Source organism: Stegodyphus dumicola, chromosome 10 (genome assembly GCF_044657685.1).
Source record: "Stegodyphus dumicola isolate Sdum_Otavi_A_Nest chromosome 10, ASM4465768v1".
Lineage (NCBI taxonomy): Eukaryota > Metazoa > Arthropoda > Arachnida > Araneae > Eresidae > Stegodyphus > Stegodyphus dumicola.
Window position 1 is genome coordinate 69,580,571 of NC_140777.1, and position 19,480 is coordinate 69,600,050.

At 35.1% G+C, this 19,480-nt stretch overlaps 1 protein-coding gene across 1 annotated transcript in view; it reads left to right on the forward strand.

The window, feature by feature from the left end:
• LOC118180099 (uncharacterized) overlaps positions 1–19,480 on the forward strand; it is a 32,317-nt gene that overhangs the window by 2,428 nt on the left and 10,409 nt on the right. The window contains exon 2 of the mRNA XM_085825124.1: positions 17,198–17,529. Within this exon, the coding sequence (XP_085681250.1) occupies positions 17,198–17,529 (332 nt within the window). The remainder of the gene's footprint in view (positions 1–17,197; positions 17,530–19,480) is intronic.

Sequence of the window (19,480 nt, forward strand, 5' to 3'; positions counted from 1 at the left end):
GCGGCCGAGAGGAAAAATCGCTAGACACTGGTAGTTCGGTCCGAGGTTCGAATCCCGTTAACGGGCTGTTGCATGTTTGTTTCATCGTTTTCCCCATGTGTAACGTGTATACGAACCAGTTTTCCTTAGAAAATCCTCCACGAAAGCCTCCCTTTTCTTAGGCAGATAGCCCTCGAGTGCTTTGCAAACCTCTTTTAAATCAAATACAGCAAACCAAACCTTGAAACAAAATTTCATCTTACAGGCCATTTAATGTTAATTTATAAGATAATTTAAGTGATTAAGAAAACCATAAAAATAGGATGAAAAACTATTCCAAAATTTGATTTACACGAAGCAGTATATTAGCTCCATGAATGAACCAAGATATAAATGTTAACAGCAGAAATATATGTAGAAGACAAATCAGTGATCAAGTTGTAGCCTACATATCTGAACTTCTTATGAATCCAGTCTCAAAGCTTTAATGATTCACTGCATAAATAACAATTGCGTATTTTTTTTCTTGAAAATTTGAGGACTTTCACGGTTCTTGTAGTAATTCTGATTCACATTTTACTAAAAGGTACGGTAGAAATGGCGATAACAGATTTTAAACCTAATGAATCTCTGTGAAGTAATTGACAACATTTGGAGAAATAGCGTCTAATTCAACAACATTTCGAAGTTTCTCGAATTTTTAAACCCAACCTTAATGAGCATAGAAAAAGGAGAGGGTCAGAAAGAGAAACATTTCTGGAAATTCCATGTCTTCAATATTTGTGTGAAGAAGAGAGATGTTCTGCTAGGCATATGGTGTATGTTTCCTTATGAATTGCAAGAGGTATCTTTAGCAATACTAAATTTGCTGTCTACTTTGCACTATAAATTATCTTTTACTCTTTTTCCTTCTTTCTTTTAGTTAACAGAGTAAATATCTTAAATTCAAACTGCCACTTCTTTGGTAAATAGTTTTACCTTCATTAACAGTTTAGTCACAAATTTCCGAAATTTTATGCGAAAGTGATTTAATATTGATGTCAATAGAATTTAATAAATAATGCGAAAAGAAGAAAGAACTGAAAGAAAGTTAACCGAAGAAATATTTGACCAGAATGGATGTACTTGCAAAACTGGTCTTGTTATTGAAAGTTGCTAAATAGTATACTTCGCTAAGTTCACACAATCCAAACAGTATAACATTTCATGTGACAAGCAACAACGATCATTATTAATTAATTTAGGTATGTATGAGGTGGAGCGAAATAATAATCAAAACATTTACATATTTACATTTTATAAATACTGAATTGTATCAGAGATTAAAGGTATTTCCTACCTCCTTTCCGCATGCTTGCGTGGTATAATTGGAAGCACAATCGACGTGTATGGGAGAGGTCCAGGGTTCGAGTCCCAGCGAAAACGTGGTGGACGATACTTCTTCGGATTTGGCGATTGGGTCTCGTCAACCCAGTCGCCATTTAAAAGAGGTAGAATTTAAGGTATTTTCTTCCTCCTTTGCGTATATACTTCATAGTGCAATTAACAGCATACTTGATAAGTATTCGTAAGGTTCAGGTTTCGAGTCCCGGTGACAGCATTGCACATTTTTCACGTCTCCGGCTTAAAAAAAAATCTCTACGAGCTTAACTTAACTTTAAAAATGGATTGTAGATTTCTCAAAACTTAGTAGAAGTTTTAGAGAAGTTGTGAAACTGTCGAGGGTAAAGCAACAAGCAAGGTATTATCTATGAATGAAGTTCAAAGCATACACGAAATCCTAAAATATTGATTTAGTTTTCAAACATTCATTCTTTCCTCATTTCCGCAAAAAAAGAACGTATAAAATTTAGAATACGAAAGGTCCTTATTTTCCGAGCAAGACTTTTTATTTATTAAATTTAATATTAATTTTATCATTTATTAAATGTTTCAAGTATGATGATATTATTTGCTAAGATGGTGGTTCACTTCCTCATGTAGGAAGTAACAAGAAAGTACGTTGATTTTGGCAAATTATTCATTGAGATATTGATTATATCTACACAGAATGCTCTTATAAAACATTTTTTTTATAAACTTTGGCTAAAGATGACAATATATTTATTAGAGAGTACTTGGCCTTGTATTTTTTCTCTTTTCCTTGGTTTCTCATGATGAATAAAATGAATAATTCTCAGCTGAAGGAAGTAATTTTTGTGTAATTTTAAAATTTAAAAGCAATTTTAAAGATATTCGTAATGTGAAAAATAAATTTCCTAAGGTATTTTCCACATTACTAATATGTCTGACTGAAAATTTTCTGTCATCATTGAATTTAATCCAGTGATAATTTGATATCATGGATCCGAAAGCTGAGCAAGAATAGCAATGAAGTTCTGATGTAAAGGAAGTAAATGGTAAACGATATATGATATGCTATGCAAAGGATACGGGAATCAAGTATTAACATTATCCAATGTTTTTCGTTTCACTAACAGATGTACTCGAAGATGTTTCACTAACAGATGTACTCGAAGATGTTCATAATGAGCCCAAGATAAGTTGTCTTTCACAGTCTCGAATCGATGAGAACATTGGAAAATCTTGACGACTGGTTTGAACAATCTTTACTTGATTTTTAGAATGACAGTTGACGTCAGTAGAACGTCGTAATTAAATATACGTCATAATATGTTAATAGAAAAATGCTCACAAAAATGCTGTGAATAATCTTGCGAAAAGAAAAATTTGTTTTCTTTTTTATCTTTTATGCACTGATAGAAACAGTAAACGGAAAGAAACTGAAGCACGGAAAGGATATTGAATTTTTGTACAATATTATTTATCTCAAATAGCAGACATTAATCTTAATTTTTCCAAACAAACCGGTACTCGAGATGAAACTTGGTGCTTAGGATTCCGAGACAAAATGCAATTACCTGCTTGGGTCAGAAAAGACCGAAATTTATATTTATTATTGTTGGCCGTTTTTGACTGCAAATAGATAATTCACAAAGTTTTTCCTGAACTGCACGGAAAATGCTTCATCACATGATTCCATTCTCGTTAAGTGGTTTCTATTTACGACACTTTTACTTAGTCAGAACTTTAAGTAACCGCTCTTGTTCACTAGATTTGACAGAATTATTCTTCTTCCCTAAAGTGAAAATTAAACTGAGAGATTATTAATTTAATAGACAAAGACATTCACAAAAATCTAATCACAGACTTATGAAGTATTCCAAAAGATAAGCTCTACGAAAGAATCAGGAAGCTGCATGACCATGCTAAACGTTGTACCTACTTATAAGGATTGTAAATTAATCAAGAAGAAAGACTATTACTTTCTGCAAGATCTGATTTTGCACGAACTTAATCTTACAATTGTGTACTCACACTGTAAATAACGTCGTGATAAGAAAAATATTTTCTTAGGGCAAGAAATTATTGGATATTTGATCTTTTTCTTTTTTTAGTATCCAATCAAACAAGTTCTCCCATTTTTGCAGTTGAATAACTAAACAAAAATTGTTAAATAACAAATAACATAACAAAAACAAAATTTTATTTACATGAATTATGTAGGAATGCATTTCTAAAATTTGAAACAATTTCATGTTTGTAGTTGCCACTTAGTTTTAAGTATAAAGTTTTGAAAAAGCAGTTTTTAATTTTGCATAATTTGGCCGCATTTTTATCACTACAAATACACACACAATTTATAGTTAAAGTTAGTCAAAAATTTGAATTTCTTTTAGTTTTTCAAAATTCTGATGAAACGTATAAATAAAGTATAATTTTTAGTAAAAATTTCAAAACATAATTATGTATCTTACTAAGAATGATATATGTATATAATGTACATAAATATATCAAAATGCTTAAAATTAGACAAAATTAGAGATATATTTTTGCTTATTGCTATAATGATTAAATTATGTAAATTTACCACATTTTTTATTCAAAGTTTACTCTGTTGGCATCGCATAGCTTCAAGCCTTATTTTGGCAATTCAGTTATTTTGTATTTGGTATGAAAATAAAACTATGTATTTGCCTTTTCTTTCTGATGCCGGTTCTTTTTATTTTAAGCATAATCATCAGTTTAAGTAAGATCTTTTTTCTGATTTTATTTTCAAAATGTATTGAATATTATATTTAACACAGAAGAAAATAGAGTACTCTTCTGTTATCGGGACGAAATCAGAAATGTATGTATGTATGGCTTTATGCATAGATTCATGTGTTCATGTATGCATGCATCTACGTTCATGTATGCATGTACGTACATATGTATATACATATATGCATATACATACACACATATATGCATATACATACATACACATGTCCATACATACATACATTTCTTAATTCGGTCCAGATAACAAAAGATTACTGAAAATAGCTCATAAAAGAATTCTTCAACTTTTCACATTTAATGTTAATAATCATATACTAAATGAGGACATTTAATAAGGAATATATTGAATTAAGAAACATATTTAATTTGAAAAAAGTAACCTATATAGAAATAAACATATATCTGTAAGTATGTACAGGAGGATTAAAAATATTTCGCAAGAATATAAAGGCGGGTATGGGAGATCGAAATTAGCAGATTTTGTAATGGAATGGGTGTATATAAAGGACGCTTTAAGGTATTACAAGACTTGGCTGACCGGTAGATAAAAGAGTTCTGTTGGCGTAAGTTGTTATACCTTGCTCAAATTTCGAGTGGTATGAATCGTTGCACAAACGTGGGCAGAGTCGTAGCTAGGGTTTTCAGCGCCCGGGGACAGCTGAAGATTTCGTGCCCCCACCCGTTTGCTAAGAATGGAAAATATTTAATTCTAAAATTTTGTAACATTAGTTTGGCTCCTCCGGATGCTGCGCCCAGGGACAGATGTCCCCCCTTGCCCCCCTCTAACTACGCCCTTGAACGTGGGGCTCGCTGGTAAGCATTTTATCTATAGGGTTATGGATGGAAACGGAGTACTGCTAAAAAGAGATACGCAGGAATCGTTTTCTGTACCTTCTTTGACTAACTGTTTTAATTTACTCGCACTCCCATAAGTACAATGCATGTCAGTGAGTTTCAAATTCGGGTAGTGATGCATATCTCTCAAATTTCTTACGGAGAATGACAGTTTATATCAACAGAATGCTTTTAACTCACAGCGTCTTGTATCCTACAGCGTCTTCAATGCACCATTTCTGCTCTCTCATTCTGTTACAAAATCTTGTTGGTTAGGTCTCCTCGATTTCACTTTACACTTCTGCCAGATGTTTTTTAGTTACTTTGTATTTAACTACTAATAATTTACACATTTTCTTATTCTAAATATGTAGATTAAATAGTTGAAAAACTTATTGTTACGAATTTGGTATTTAAAAACCTAATGTTACTTCAATTATAAATTAAATGGTTTTATTTCTCGCGCAGTGCAGCGCGTGACGAATATTAAAAGAAAGCTAAGCCGGAAAATTGAAAATACAAGAGCGCGTGCATTAAATAAATAAATATCTCTTTTTGATTTCGAGAAAGTACTGGAAAATTCTAGCGCGTGGTTTTAAAAGCTTATAAAAGGAGGAAAACATCTCAGTTCGTAGTAGTTGCTTAGTTTGTTGTTGTTTAGAAAACTGCTCTTGTTGATTGTAGCGAATTCGCGGATTAGCTTTCTTTAGTTGTTTTGAATTACGTTCTATTGGACATTTGAGTAGTTAAAAGATAACTACTGTGAGATATTGTAATACTGCATGATAATTTGAGAACATTTAAGCATTTTTGGTGTGATAATAATAAATTTTTGTTCATTTTTCATCGGACTTGTGCATTCATTTCATAACGAACCCGTACGCACGCAACAATTTTTGGTGTCAGGAGTGGGATTTGAATGCCAATAACAAGAGCGATGGAAGAGCAATTAAGGCAGTTAATATCAGCCTTTGCCTCATTTAAAGAAGAAATGAAATTGGGCCAGGAATCCGTTAAGGACGAAATGAAAGCCGTTCAAGCTGGTCAAGAAAAGATTGAAGCATGTCAAGAAGAAATGAAAAGAGAAATTACCTGCATAATAGAAAATAAATTTGAAGCTATGGAAGGCAGAATTGACACAGTTGAAAATAAAGTTGGACAAATTGAAGAAAAAGTTTCTTTCGTAAAAGATCAAATTGAAGAAAGAGTTTCTTCGGTGAAAGAAGAAATAGAAAAAAAAGTTTCTTCTGAAAAAGAACATATAGAAGGGAGAGTTTCGGCTGTGGAGGAACGAATTGAAGGAAGAGTTTGTGCCGTCCAACACTAAATAGAACAACAAATTGATGAGAGAGTTTCTGCAGTTGCCAAAGAAATGGAAACTTTAAAGAAATTCGTAGCGACGGCAGGGAGCAAGAGTGATGATTTTAAATTCTTATCGATGCCTGCTCGTTCATTTCTGAAGCTATCCACATATGATGGGAAGACATCCTGCAAGTGTACAAGACCCAGTTTTCTATCGTTGCGGATGCGAATGGATGGGATTCCCAAGCTAAGGCCTGTCATCTCGCCGCTTCTTTAAGAGCCGACGCAGCGGATATCCTTCAGACTCTTCCCGAAAACAAAAGGTTAGATTTCGAAGCTCTGTCCGGCGCCTTGGAGCTGCGCTTTGGAGAGAAGTGTTTAAAAGATTACAGCAGGCTCCAATTAAAATCTCGTCAACATAAGCCTACCGAAACACTTCAGGAGCTCGCCACGGATGTTAAAAGGCTGTCCCATCTCGCCTTTTCGGAATGCCCGACAGAAACAAGGGAAATCCTGTCCTTGCAATACTTTATCGACGGCATCCGGGCTACTGAAATACAAAAAGCTCTACGAATGGCGGATGTAAAAGATTTAAAAAGCGCTCTAGTGTACGTCATGAAATTCGAGGCAGCCCAGCAAGCCACTCGTCGAGACCGCTACCCAGTTAGAGCTGTGCGAGTCCATGAGCCAGTGGATCAACTGATGGCTCGTATAGATGATTTAGCCAGACAAGTCGACGCTTTGATACGGAGTAGGAGCGAGAAGAAAGTGGCTCTAAGGTGTTGGAGATGTGGTAGTGAAGGTCACCTAAGACGGAATTGCAGAACACCCCAGGGTACGGAATATAAAACAGATGATTTTACCAGACAAGTCAGTGGCTTGAGACGGAACAGAAGTGAAAAGAAACTAATTCTAAAGTGCTGGAACTGCGGAGTTGAAGGCCACATACGAAGAAACTGCAGAACACCCCGAGGTACGGAAAATAAGACCATTTCCCAGCAACAACGCAGTAAACAAATTAGTGACCATATCGAGGAACGGAGGTTGCCAGATAGTGAAAAACCTTGTTTTAAAGCGCTTAAAATTTATACAATGAGTGGCAACAGTAACGGAATGTCCATTAATGGGAATATCGATCGAGTTCCTTGCAATATGATCATTGACACAGGAGCTAATGTTACCATCATTAGGAATGATTTAGCTGAACAGTTTAAAGATAAACTTATTTGGATGCCATCCTGTGTTACCCTTCAGACTGCGTCTGGTGATAAGATCGACATAATTGGCAAGTTAAACGTAAGCATCACGTTTGGAAGTCCCGCCTACCATCACACGGCTTATGTGGCGGATATCACAGATCCATGCATACTCGGATTGGACTTTTTAAGGAAATACAATTTTTCCTTAGACTTGAAAAACGACAAACTGCTTTCAGCCTCTGACGGCATGACTATCCATCCTCAAAAGGGATCCTCGCCTGGAAATGTCGACGCCTTGTCCGAAAGATCCAGCTCGGGAAGCTGCCGAAATCATACTAGGGTTGAAAAGAAACGCAAGACTACCAGCTATTCTCCATCTCAGATGCTCTTCGGTCGAGACCTTCGTCTGCCTTATGACCGCCTGTTTGATCGCCATACGGATGCGCCTTCATCGCCTGATGAACACATCCAAGATGTCCAGGCCCGTTTTGAAGCGATGCACCGTTCCGTACGAAAGCGAGTGAACTTGGTCACGGAGAAAGTGAAGACCAGATACAACACGAGAGCTGCTGGACATAGATCCAACGAAGGAGACAAGGTGTGGTTGTGGAACCCGATTCGACGAAAAGGAGTCAGACCTGATTTACAGTCACCTTGGGATGGTTCGCACACAATCCTAAACAGGCTAAATGACGTCATGGTTCGGATCCGTGAGTCTTCGAACTCTTACGACAGGTTAGCTCATTACTATGGCCATAGTACGTAATGTAAATAATTGTAAATAATATCAGACCATGGTCCTTTATGTTTTTAAATGTGTATTTGATTTGATTTGTATTTAGTATTTGATTTGCATTTAGTATTTGATTTGTATTTAGTATTTGTTTTGTATTTAGTATTTGATAGCATTTGATTTGTTTAAGTTAGTTATTGCATTTATTGTTCATGTTGTTTGATATTGTAATGTAATGTTTATGCCCTCAGTTGCATTTATGCCACAGTTGTAAGTTTAGCTTCCTGTCCAGGGATTGTACTGCCCGGGACGTGCAGTCCTTGGGAAGGGGGCAGTGTTACGAATTTGGTATTTAAAAACCTAATGTTACTTCAATTATAAATTAAATGGTTTTATTTCTCGCGCAGTGCAGCGCGTGACGAATATAAAAAGAAAGCTAAGCCGGAAAATTGAAAATACAAGAGCGCGTGCATTAAATAAATAAATATCTCTTTTTGATTTCGAGAAAGTACTGGAAAATTCTAGCGCGTGATTTTAAAATCTTATAAAAGGAGGAAAACATCTCAGTTTGTAGTAGTTGCTTGGTTTGTTGTTGTTTAGAAAACTGCTCTTGTTGATTGTAGCGAATTCGCGGATTAGCGTTCTTTAGCTGTTTTGAATTACGTTCTATTGGACATTTGAGTAGTTAAAAGATAACTACTGTGAGATATTGTAATACTGCATGATAATTTGAGAAAATTTAAGCATTTTTGTTGTGATAATAATAAATTTTTGTTCATTTTTCATCGGACTTGTGCATTCATTTCATAACGAACCCGTACGCACGCAACATTATATATTTTAAAGGTGTCGATGTATGAATTCAAGTATTTTTTTATCCCTTCTAAATGTCGAATTTATCTAACAAAACCGTAACTTATAGCTCTCGATTACATGGGAAATTTCCCAAACAACGTTTAGCAATATTATTCCTTTTGATGAGCTGTAACGTTTGGTGACGTTTAGCGTACTGGGTTAGGTGAAATTTTTTTGCACCCTCAACAGTGTGCCTCCTATAGACTAGTGAGATTAGGTCAGTTTTCAGTATTGCCTTCAGTATGGCAGTAAGCGTCTCTAACCATTCTCCTGGTTGAGCGGCTAAATTCGAGTTTAAACCCGTTAAAAGAGGTCTTTAAGTCAAATAAATCTCCGTACAAAGCATCATTATGGAGCATTCGAAAGTAAGTTACAAAGCTGCGTTAGCATACTGCAATTTGTCACTATCACAGTGGTATCAATTTGAACATCTATTTGCCGTATACCTTTTATATTTTCATCAGAAACCAGAAGTAATTAGGATATTAGATCTAACCAAATATTTTTGCATATAAAATTATATTTTACATTCCAAGAAGGAACATTATCTAGTTTCAAAATGATTAAAGGCATGCAAGCATAGAAAAAAGATTGTTTTTTCTGAATTTGAATTCCTTTCGATCGAAATTATTTTGATTTATTTCTTATAACATTCATCAGATTAAGATACGATTTATTTTTTACCATCCCTTCCCGATTTTCACGATGCAAAATTGCTAAAACTTATTAACTCCTCTTGCCGTTTTTGTATTTACACAAAACAAAATACGGGTCCACAATGGATTGAATGCCCACTGCTCCGATGACAGGTTGACAAAATTTCTTTTATCAAAAGAAACACTTCAGAGTTCCGAAACTTTCCACAGAAAATACTAGTGAAGGTGTTCGCAGTACCACAGAGTAAAATCAGTAGTTACAGTTCAAACTACTAAGAACATTAAACACAGCGAAAGCTAAGGGCATCTAAAAGGCTAAGCTTTCAATATTCCGTAGTCACTCTGAACTAACAACTCACGACAAATGCTCCCTTTGTCCTTACATAGTTTGCACAGGCCTCTGTTTCTAATACTTTCTGCTTATCGAAATTCTGACAGACAGACAATGTAGACAGATGTCTTGTTTTGCACCCGCGAAGTCTTTCTGCACCGAGGGGTGAAAAATCAAACTTAGGTGCGAAGAAAAGGTACATAGAAAGAGGGGCAATTTCATAATTTCAGAGGAGAGTAAAGATTATCGAAATTACTGGAAGGCATATGAGCGTCGAATTACGGTTACAGCTACAGAGAACGTCAAATATAGTTATTCAGTTAGTATGCCTATTACTGTGATACAGGCACCAAACCAAACTGTCGCCAGGTTTGGCGACTTTTAGCTATTTGGTTACAAAAATTAGCTAGCAAACCTATGCCAGCTTGGCGATATCTTGCCAGATTACGGAGATAGCCATTTACTCAATGTTACCGTGAGTTGTGATTACGTTTAATGACACAACAATATGCATTGATGCCCTAATTTCTGTTTAGTAAAAAAAAGTTTCATGGCTTGTAATTTACAAAACCTTTCCTTGGCTTGTAATTACTTATATATGTACTGATGTTCTAATTTCTGTTTAATCAGAAGGATTTACATGGGTTATAGTTACTTAGAGCGATAATTCGTTTCACGTCTGGTGGGGTTAATAGCTCCTGATCAAATATATCCCTATCAATATGTTATATTTATATGAATCATATCTTAGAAGAATACTCAGATTTACATACGCTAAACAGTTTAATATTTAAAAACATATAATTGCTTTTTATTTAACTTAAATCAACCTGCTTCATAATGAAATTCTAAAAACGTAATTTACAGTATAAACTAATCTCAACTTGTTAAACTTTTCATTTAGATAATAAAAAATAAAATCTTACTAAAACTACTCTAAATTTACACTATTGTTACGTTCGTACGGGATTCTTGTGGATTTGGAGTGACGACACTTCTGGATGAAATATCGAAACACACTTTATTTAGCCAATGTTAATCAGGACAGCTCCAATAAGACTTTTTACAGTCGTCGAACATCTACTATAAACACGCCGGAACAATCAGCGACACAGCCTTCACACTGTCAGGCAATAACGGTGGAGACAGCTTCCTGCAAAGCACCCGACTCTGCTTTCCGGAGTACAGCTCCCGACTCTGCTTGGTTGTTTTCAGAATTCCACGTACTTCCTGTTCGAGAACATTCTGGGCTAAACTGGTAAGAATTCGTTGCAGAAGGTTCTCCATCCTTCCATGGCATATCGCTAATTTTGTCGCCAAATGGGTGATTTCTCGCCAAATGCGGCAACTCCGCTTTCCCTTGCCATTTTATGGCAACCTTAAATCTGCTTTGAGGGAAAGCTATCTCACCGCGCCTGTACATTTCGTAACACTATGACACCTACGTATTCGATATGAAGTAGCTGAATGTAACCAACTAAACTTAGCTATGCGTGATTTCTAGCAGGTACCAATAAATCTCGTGGCATGAGTTTTCGTGAAGGGAGTGAGGTACCGAAGTCCACGCTGACAAAAATACTGTATTAAGTCTGAATTATGTAGCTTTAACAGTTCTCAATTTAAGATCTTAAAACAATAATTACAAGCTAGGTGGTCATTGAATGTAAGGTAAAGTTTAAATTTTGAGAAATTCACAATTCAATTTAATCTAGGAGGAACCACAATTTTTTCTAGGAAATAGTAAGCTCCTTGAACTTTCAGCTGCAGCTTACCATTTGGATAGGTATTTCTAGGAACTCTCCCCCAGTGGCCAGGATTACCTTCAAACATTAGCCAACAGCCAATCCAAATCTAAGCGCGGCTTCATATTTCTCATTCGCTCAGGCAACTTCTACGGCTTCTGATTAAAATTTTGCAGTCTCTCTTGTTTTGGTAACATACACTAAGTGAACGCTCTTAACTGAAGACTGTCAATGACTTATCGCTAAGTCTTGGAAAGTATAGCAAAAACATGCTAAGGATGTAAAAGACCCTTTTATTAAGAGCTAAGTAAGCTGAACTGAAGGTGCTTACAAATCAGCAAGGATTTATGGCTTGAAATCAAAATTAGAATTTTAAATAAAAAACTAAATTTAAGTCTTTATCAGCACAAAGGCTAAGCAGAAGTATTTAAGTTGGCTCTTAACCTGCAACGCCGTGACAACACTGTCTGCGAGAATAAAGCAACGCATTGGAGCAAGGTGCTTATCGTCGAGTAACAACTAGCAACGTGGCCTTCATCAGGCAGAACACGCTCTGGTTGAAACAATATCAAATCCTCGCTTAAATACACGAGAGCTAATTTGCATTCTGGCAGGAAAACGGAAAGAGAGAAGTGACAGAATAGATTCGTAACATAAAATAACTGGTTAAGTAACATAAACACCTTACATTTATACACCTACGTTTGCCATATAAAATTCTACATAGCCTTCTGGAAAGAACTAGTTGTGACTGAAGTAAGAAGAGAGATAAAGATGCAAATTAAAATAAGTTATTAGTTAATCAAAGTATTTACTAAATATAATTACTAAAACAACATGATTACTAAAACGGACTCAACTATTCTGTATACTGAATGATGAAATTTATTTTTAAAATCCAGAAATAAATCCTCCAAAAATATCTGCTATTTTATGGCTAAAGGATCTTATCGAAGGATTTTAGTTTTATATTAAGCAAAGTTGTTTTATATTACTCTGCTTTTTAGATTTATTCAAAAACCAAAATTTCAATTTATCTAATAGCTTATTAATTGTATCAGTCTTGTCTAACGATTCAGTTAAAAATGGGAGCAAGGCTTATGTTTGAGTAACTTTCCTATGCACCAAAAAGTTTTATGTCTAGTGTCAGAAACCTAATATTCAAGTGTAATTAATTGTAAAAACTATTGGATTTTGCTTGTAGACACGAAGCAGTATTTTATTAATAAATTATTCTGAGATGAAAGGGAAATTCTATAGTAATTAAAAAGCTTTATTTTGATTAAATTCAGATGATTAGCATCAGATAAAGCTCTGATGAGTTTTGAGCTCGTTTCAGTGATATGTAGCCAACCAATTTGACACAAGTGTAGTTGGAGTATTTATGAAAATTTCTTCACTTTCGAAAACAATATCTCTTATCATCCTTTTGTAATAGTTTTATATTAAGTGCTTTACAGAATAATCTGCAAAAAGCGGCTTCTTTTTCATGAAGCAAAATCTGGAAGAAACTCGATAATGGTAAAATAATTTCACATCAGCAGAATGCTGAGAGAACTAAAGTGAAAAGAATTGGATGTTACATAGAATACGTTACATCTACTCAGCACATCAAGTGCAAATTTATATCCTCAGACCGGAAGAAGATGTTTTACTAATCTTTTAGATTTTACAGCGAAGAAAAAGGACTCATTTTTCTTGGCTGCTACGCAATAGTTGTCCACACGAAATCTCAAAGAAGGAGAGCGATTATTTTCAGTGTTTTAAAATATAAAAATAGGAACTTAACGGTTATGATAATAATTTCAGATTTAAATCGAAATAGCTTTCAAAGAGTTCATGAAGTGAATTATTCACTATAGACTTATGCAAAGTCTATAGTTAAAAAGAATTTATACTCCAGTTTGTTTAATTTCTAACACATTTGTTTGTTCCTTTGTTCCTTCAAATATATTTATATAGCCACTTTGATTATAGTAGCTTACTTAATTAATATAATGCCTGCTGCGACATGCATCTCTCAGCATATCATTGCACCAATTATCACAGACTTACAGTTCAATTACGTAATGAAATATATCTCAAAATAATCTTATATTACATGTAATGAATACATTTTACTTTTTTCCCTTAGAAAAAGTGTAAACCTTCTAAAAATTTACAACTTACAAATAAAACTTAGGTATTTTCTCCCTCCTTTCCGCATAGGGTGTAATTGGAAGAACGTTCGATGCATATTCGGGAGTTTTGGAGTTCGAACCCCGGCGAGAGCATTGTGCCTTTTTCATGTTCCTAATGATTCTATAGGTGGCGCCTGGACGATAATTCGTCACAACCAAGATTTTGAAGACTGTGTCCCCTATTCCCCAGTCGCCCTTTAAAAGGAGGTATATAAAACATTTTCTTCCTCCTTTTCGCATGCTTTCGTGCCGTAACTGGAAGCACGCTCAGCGCATATGAGGGAGGACCGGAGTTCGAATCTCGGCAAGAGCGGTACATCTTATTCATGTTCCTTCCAGCGATAGAACATTATCATTCTGCTTTACCAAAAAAAAAAATTTTTTTTAAAAGTCATGTGCAAGAATTATGTAGAATGATTTTGCAAATGGCTTTATTCATTCAATTTTATCTCTGGTAATTTTCAGAATTTGTATTTTTCAATTAGACAAAAGTGCGTGAAATTCTATCTAAAAGCGAAGTCTAATTTTTGTCTAATTCTAGTTTCTTATTAGTTTAGTTTTATTCATTAAAAGATACGTTTATTATTTCTGATAGCTAGCGCTGAATTTAATTTAGTTCCTTATCATTTTAAATTCCGGAATCAAGAAGGTTTTAACTCAACAATAAAGTATTCCTTCATCAGCTTACTGTTGACTTTCTTTTACAGATTTTCTTTTAGACTTTCTATTACATTTTTTAACACTTTGACGTTTATTAATCCATTATATTACAAAAATCAGTAAAATATCCCATTTCATTCTAATTTTCCTTGCATTAGTTACATGACTGCAAATACTTCATATCGCTTTGTTAACAATCCTTTATTCAAGCAAATGTAAAAAGGGTTCTAAGCAAAATATGAACACAAATAAAGCTATTATTACTTTTCACGAACACTCTGTAGCAGAGTATAAAACCTTGAGAATTTGCGTCTATTTAAAACACGTTAAGCATCTTCTATCAAAATCAGTTTACTATCAAATACTTGGTATTTATGAAAGTATGAAAATTTATGTTCTTCGAAAATGAAAGCCTTGGAAGTGGTCTTCCGAAAAAAAAAAAAAAAAAAAAAAAAAAAAGACTTGTAATTTCTGTCACTCAAGAAAAATTTTAAAGAAGTGAATATTCAGTTAGCCTGCTAAGCGAAGTAACTCATATTTGGTAAAATTATCAGTCCTAAGTGAATTTACACACTCTGTCACTGGCAGGCAAGAATTACTTCAGTAAACGTCGTCAAGATTACATCAATTGTAAAATATAATATGTAATTTATAAATACTGATCTTAGAAGCCTTAATTAGAAATGAATATTTGCATTCTTATCACTTTAAATTATCTTTTAGAATAAGTGTAATTCGCAGTTAGTACTGAATTTTACCATCCTTGAAATTTTTAATTTCATATCTTCAGGTTTAATTTTTTCATATCTACAGGTTGATTATAATTGAAGTCACCCTATTTAAACTTACGTAGAGCCCGTTCTGGTGGACCTTTTTCATTAAAATCTTAGTAGATACATTATAGTATGACACATGGGAAAATGAAAACTGCATTTAAAATTAATAGTTCAAATTTTGAACGATAGATGGCGTTTGTCTTACTATATAGAAAAGACATTATCCAGATTTGGAGCGCCTTAAAAAATTAGTACTCAGTGTTGTAAAATCACTCTTCGTCATTCATTCTTCATTCAATCATTTATTCCTTTAGAGAAGAAAAATTCGAGTTTTGCTGATCAGGTAGTTTTTGTCAGAATAACAGTAATTTTTTCAAATGCGCTGCGAGAATATCGACTTGAAAGGCTTCGAAGAGGGCTTATATCGAGGCAGATGAAGAGATTGGGGAATGTCTGTGCTATGAGAAAGAAGATTGAAACAGATTTCAGATGAAACTGTGATGTCTACCAGCGGTCGAGAGGTAACAGCCACTCACTGAACACTTGTAGTTGGATTCGAGGCTCGAGTTCCCACGAACGGCTGCACCGAGTATTTTCGTGACTTTTCCCATGTGTAACGTGTATACGAGCCAGTTTCCCTTGAAAAGTCCTCCACGTGGCATCTTTCCCCTTCCGTGTAATGCCAAATGGTGAAGCACATAATAAATAAAAAATGACACTGTGGAAGAAGTTGCATTTGCGATGGTCGAAAGAACGTCTGGTTCTCAATATTCTTCTAAAAGTATTCGAGAGGTGTCAAGTGATTTATCTCTCATTTGGTCGACCGAACGAAGGGTCTGCGATCCATTGTAAAGTGGTATCCAAACAAGATCCAAGTTCTATAAGAGTTGCAATTTGCATACCCGGACAAATGTATTGATTTTGCTGCCTTTCTTTAGGCCAGATTAGCCCGAAAAATGCATGACCTCGGAACATTTTGTGGTCTGACAGGTCGTATTTGAACCTTGGATGGAGAAGATAATGCTGAAAATTGTTGCATATCGGGTACTGCAAGTCCTAATGTTGTGCATGAACGGTGTCTGTATCCTGATTACGTTACTGTATGGTGTGGTTTTACTGATAATTTCATTGCCCCCAAGACCCTCTAAGGTGTTCAATCACGGATGTCTGTCACTGCGAACGTCTTCAGTTTCATGTCCTTCCTACCTTAAAAGAACTTCCTACCTTAGAAGAAGTTTAGAGACTGTTGTCTTCATGCAAGAGGGTGTACCACCTCACATTGCCGGACCAGTGAAGGCACTGCTTTGAGCCCACTTTGGAGATGATTGGGAAATTTAGAGAAGTTTCCTGACTGTTTGACCACCTCTTCTCCGAACTTAAATCCCCTTGACTTCAGGCTGTGGAGATTCCTCAAAGATCGTGTCTACGGAGGAAGCATACGGTCTGTGCTTGAATTGAAAACGTAACATGCCATGTTGCTGCAACTGATCGAGAAGTACTTCATGCTGCTGTTGAAAACGTTATGGTACACTTTGAACGTACTATGACGTTATGGAATGCTCATTGAACAAATGCTGCGATAAAATTAAAGTTTCGTTTTTCCAATTTGCGTTCTTCTTTTTTCATGCGCCTTCTCAACTGGTGATCGAAATTTGAACTACTGTTTTCATTAGAGATTTCTTTTCCCTATGTTCATATAACGCATATACCAAGTTTGAAAGAAACAGGTCTACCAGATCAGGATCTATGTAGGTGTAAGTAGGGTACTTTTAACTGTAACCAACCTATACATGATTAATGAACATGGATAATATTTAATTTCCAGGTTTCGTAAAATTGCCATACAATACTGATTCTGTCGACGAAGATCTGAACTTTAACGAAGATATTTTAGGACCAGATAATGCACCTAGTATGACAGGTTTCCGGAAGAAATTTAATCGTTTAAAAAATATAAACTTGAAGACATTGAAGCGATCCAAGAACTGTCGCTTCGAATGCCAACCAGCAATCGAGAACCATGTATCTGATGCCAGAATGAGTCTAAGTGATAAAAGGCCTTACGCTAAAATCATGATTAATCACTGCTTAAAGTGTCTGAGATCTAAAGGTTACATGGAAAAAGTGATGGATAGAAGCAGATACAAAAGGGACTTGGTATGTAAAATTAGCGCCAAAATTTTTTTTTTCTTGAATGTTTATTATTCAATTTGTTTAGCTGATAAATTTACATTGCTTGGAGTTAAATTTTATCACGAATGACGAGTATTTTAGAATCTTTGAATCGGTTTTGTGTTTATACTTAGATTAATATAACTTAAACGCATTTAAACGAAATTATTGCAAATCTGACTCTAAATATATTAGACAATCTATCGAAATTCGTTTGTTGAAAATATTATTTTGACTGCTAAAAACGGCTTGACGCCTTTTTCTCATCAAATTGGAACTTCTTACTTTCTTCTCAGTTTTACATTGGTTTACCTTCTGATGATTAAATTACAGTAGAACTCCGATAGGAAATTCCTGCGTAAGAAATTTTCCCTGTAAGAAGTCTGACTTTTAAAGCTCTGAAGCTACGGAATCTGAATAAAAAACAAGAGCAAATATTGCCCCAAAATATGAAGCTGCTTTGAAATCCTCAACGCCTGGACTACATGAACCACTTTGTCATTCAGTTCATTATCGGAATGAAAATATCTCAATTGTAATGAAAGCATCTCATGTGATTCTCACTGCTAATTTTATGTTTTTGGGCTCGTTTGTATTATTTTTATACAAACAACATATTATATTTGCCATAAAACTTAAAATATATAATTGAAGAAAATAAGAATAAGAGAGGAAAGGTTTTACAACTGCAATTAAAGCTAAGGAATGTTTTATCGCTAAGTTTTAAAAGCGTTAGACATATTGCTGATCTCGCCACTTCGTTCGCGATGCCTAAATCGAATATATCTCTACGGTACTGAAAAATGCAGAATGGTCTTGGACACCTTGGAATAACGAAGTCATCGCTAGGATGGTATAACGGATCGAAGAGTTTTTCGTCCCTCTTCCTCTACCATCAAACCATTCGAGAGGAGTTTTGGCTTGCTGTGTATTTTAGGTGGCCCAATGCCTCAAAGACACCATGCACTTATAAATATCCTAGCCCTCTTTGGGTTTGGAATCTGGGGTCCATCAGGCCTCTTGAAAAACGAAGCCCAGGCGAAAGTACATCTCAAAAGAAGAAGTGTCTGTACCACTTTTACATCAAAATCTCCTCATGTACCATTCAGAGAATCCACGAGTTTTTAAGTACAGCAATATTATTAATAGCAAACTTATTATTATGCGAGGCCCAAACTGAAAAGCATGAACAGATTTTCACTAAATGGATACGCGATAAGTTTGTTGCTTCAATAAAGGCTTATCTCCAGGAAAAGAAAATCTCCCGGTAAAGGTCAATGCTCTTGAGCTTATACGCTTTGAAGATAATGGGCGAGTATAGTCTCAGCTAGATTTCGTGGGAGCGGAGATAATATAATGTTTGTGGCCCATCCAACATTGCGTATCTTATTCAGCCCACAGAGAAGCAGATTATCTCAAACTTAAAAAAGAAATATACACCAAGACTACATTTAAGATACTTTGAAGCCTAGGTTATAAAAGTACAGTAAGACCCCGCTTAACGCTGTTTCGGTTTAGCGCTCTTTTATTTCGACTCGGGGATTCCACGAAATCGCTCGCAGCATACGGGGATTCCCCGAAATATTATGCAGCGATAGGTTTCAAATACATATCCGAAAGAGTGTACTTGTATTTCTTGTTCGGTGCGGTATTGTACAGACATATTTTGAAGGGATAAATGTGGAAGATGTCGAAGAAATAATTCAAGAAGCAGCGGCTAGTCTTTCTAATGATGAGCTCAAGGAATTAACTGAACAAGAAGAAAACAAAAATGTTGACAGCAGTGATTCAGAAGAAGAGCAAAAAGAACTTTCGATGGCATTTGTAAAGAGGAGTTTGTCTACCATAACTGAAATAATGGATCAATTCATTGAAAATGATCCGAATTTTGACAGGAGCTCAAAAGTAAGGCGTGGTGTTAGAGATGCTCTATCCG